The 3,232-nt window shown below is 34.5% G+C and overlaps 1 protein-coding gene across 1 annotated transcript; it reads left to right on the top strand.

Moving 5' to 3' along the window:
• Window positions 1–548: 548 nt before the first annotated feature.
• LOC110911330 (protein MIZU-KUSSEI 1) lies at window positions 549–1,617 on the top strand. The gene has a single exon (XM_022155934.2). It carries the CDS (start codon window positions 669–671, stop codon window positions 1,491–1,493), a length of 825 nt encoding a protein of 274 aa, XP_022011626.1. The 5' UTR covers window positions 549–668; the 3' UTR covers window positions 1,494–1,617.
• The last annotated feature ends 1,615 nt before the right edge of the window (window positions 1,618–3,232 follow it).

The raw sequence follows: 3,232 nt of genomic DNA, 5'->3' as shown, positions 1-3,232 counted from the left end.
TAAAACATTAAAGTATTTTCGTTGGTTAAACCGCGTGTACACGCGGGGTTTAACCTAGTCTCTATATATTGTAACCTTCTTATTCAATAATAATCATTCAGTCTTTAATAATCTTACAAAACCATGATGAACTCGTTAGAAGGTGTCCAATGTCAAAACCTCGGGACCATCCTCCGACATGCAAGGTAGGATTGAATTCATGTATTAGGCAAGGAGATAAATGGGCTAGGATGTTGATGGACCTTCATGTATCAGGCCTCTATCTCTTGGACCGGGTCTAGTGTCTAGTTAGAAATTAGAACTTAGAAGTATACTCTACATTAATCTTAAAAAGTCAATATTTTCACACACTTTATTATGTTATTATTAAAATCTTATACTAACATCATCTTTTATATCTTATTGACTTATTGTATTGCAACTAATTACAAAAAATAATTATTTAAGTTTAATCTATTTTCAAACAACCCTATGGTACAACCAAAGTCTTTGCCATAGTTAGGTGGGACTGCTCACCATCTTTTGTCAGTACTTTCAACCTTTTGAGTCTGTCAGAGTCACAAACAAACCCTTAAAGAAGCAGAAAAGAACCACAATCTTTTCACAAGCTTTCTATCTTTATCATTTTCTTTGATTCACCCTTTGTTGTTTAGCTTTTGTTTCTTAAGATGAGGTCAATCATGGCTGCCAAAACCCCTCAAGACACTTCCTTTTCATTCTCAAGAAGATACTTCCACTGGAAAAAGAAAGATGAAGGTGAAGATGATGAAGATGAAACCCTCCATTTTCGATCATCATCACTCGCCTGCGTTGTAACCGCGGACGACATGAATCTGGATGACCACCACCTTAACGTACAGGCGCCCCAGATACTACATGGGGCACCTCGGAGAAAGAAACATGCAATCATGCCGGTTTCTTTTCTCCGGTCGGCTCTTACTTTTGGTAAAAGTAACAAAAGTAAGAGCCGACATAAAACTAAACCTAGTTTAGGCAAAACAACAAAAATAGTCGGTACCCTTTTCGGGTATCGTAGTGGTCATGTCCACATCGCATTCCAAGAAGATCCGAAGCTGGGCCCGGCCTTTCTGGTCGAGCTAGCCACCCCAACCAGCTTCTTGATCCGAGAAATGGCATCCGGGTTGGTTCGGATCGCCTTGGAATGCGATAAAAAGACCGCGAACAAGAAGGGGTTTAAGCTGCTGGATGAGCCACTTTGGAGAACATATTGTAATGGCAAGAAATGTGGTTATGCAATGAGGCGTGATTGTGGGCCGGATGAATGGAAAGTGTTCAATTCTGTTGGGCCGATTACTATGGGCGCCGGAGTGTTGCCGGAGGGCGGCGGAGGTGGTGGTGGTGAAGGAGAGTTGATGTATATGAGAGCAAGTTTTGAGAGGATTATGGGGTCAAAAGATAGTGAAGCATATTACATGATGAATCCAGAAAACAATGGAGGACCAGAACTTAGTATTTATCTTATTAGAGTTTGATATTTGAGTCTTTAAACTGTTAATGTAAGCCTTGGGCTTTCCTATGTATCATGAAGATTTGGTTGTTCATGTGTTTCCCATATAAGTTATAATACTAAGATAAGTTAATTAAGGTTTTTGGGTATCTGTTTTTTTCAAATTCTAAATTTTAGTTTTTTTTAATGGTAAATTTGGATCATTGAAGGACCACTAGAGTATTTTTTTTTTTTTTTTTTTTTTTTTTTTTTTTTCAGTAAGCTGATTTGTTGTTTACATTTATTGACATGTGAGTCCATGAGGGTAACAGTGTTTGTTTGACAGCTGAAACAAACCGAGTTAACAAATAGAGGTAGTTTAAGCGACTGGAATGACAAGAAATAGAAAGCATAGTCAAGGACACTCGTAGGTAAAAAAGAAAAAAAATATGGTCAAACAACAAGGTCGAAAACGGTAATGAACTCTAAGGTAGCGTTCGTTTCATAGAATGGAATGGAATGGAATTAGGAAGTTTTTCTTTGTAAAATTGATCTTGGTTGGGGGAGGGAGGAATTTAAAATCCCATGAATTTCTTTAATCAATGAAATTTGTGAGTATTTCAACATTCCTTAGAAATCCTTCACTCTAATGAAGGAATGGAATGGAATGTTGAAATAGTCACAAATTTCATTGATTAAAGAAATTCATAGGATTTCAAATTCCTCCCTCCCCCAACCAAGATCAATTTTACAAAGAAAAACTTCCTAATTCCATTCCATTCCATGAAACGAACGCTACCTAATAGGATTCTTTAACTTAAAATCTTCTAATTTTGCTTTAAAATATAGAGTTAAATGTCATTTTAGTCACTGTGGTTTGGGTTATTTTGACAGTTTAGTACAAATATTTCATTTTTCGCCTGTGGGTCAAAAAAAGTTTCACCATTATCATTTTAGTACACTGAGTTAACTTCATCTATTTTTTCTGTTAATGAGAAGGGCAATTCGGTCATTTTATATAGCCGAATTGTCATTCTAGTTAACAGAATTACATATAAAATGACCGAATTGCCCTTCTCGTTAACATAAAAAATGGATAAAGTTAACCCAGTAACTAAAATGGCAACAGTAAAACATTTTTGAACTCACCGATAAAAAATAAAACATTTGAATTAAACTCTGAAAATGACACAAAACTAAAATAGCTTTTAACTCTAAAATATAAATAAGATTGTTGTATTGATTGTAATCATTTACGTGTTTAATCACGTCGTGATTTATAAGGTATGCATGATGGGTGTCTATGACTTTATGTGATGTAAAATTGGACAATCAATGACTACTTTAGTGGTTCATCATGAATTTTTTTAACGGCAATGATAATTATATTATAATTATATTTTAATATATAAAGAATAAATCGTTCATCATGTATTCACATGTCTCCTTGCATGCATTTGGGAACGCACGCTTGCCCAAAAACCGGTTTTTGTGGACACATAATCAAGGTTAGGGATTTTGATTATATCTACTTTTTATATTTATATGTGGATACGTGAGGTTGGCATTAGAGACTTGAAACGATTGAAAATTGCAAGAGGGAAATATTTAAAACTTATTCTAAAAAAATTCATTTGTTTACAACGTACGTGATATTAGGTGACACATCCTTGATTACCGAACTCGTTTTCATGCATCAAAATAAAATATTTTAATATATCATATAACTTCTAAATATTTCATTTAAAAGAATATAATAAATATTATGTTGAATTTGTTAGAAAC

Source organism: Helianthus annuus, chromosome 15 (assembly GCF_002127325.2).
Source record: "Helianthus annuus cultivar XRQ/B chromosome 15, HanXRQr2.0-SUNRISE, whole genome shotgun sequence".
NCBI classification, from domain to species: domain Eukaryota; kingdom Viridiplantae; phylum Streptophyta; class Magnoliopsida; order Asterales; family Asteraceae; genus Helianthus; species Helianthus annuus.
The sequence above is the reverse complement of the archived record's forward strand: the minus strand, read 5'-3'. Positions and strand labels throughout refer to the sequence as shown.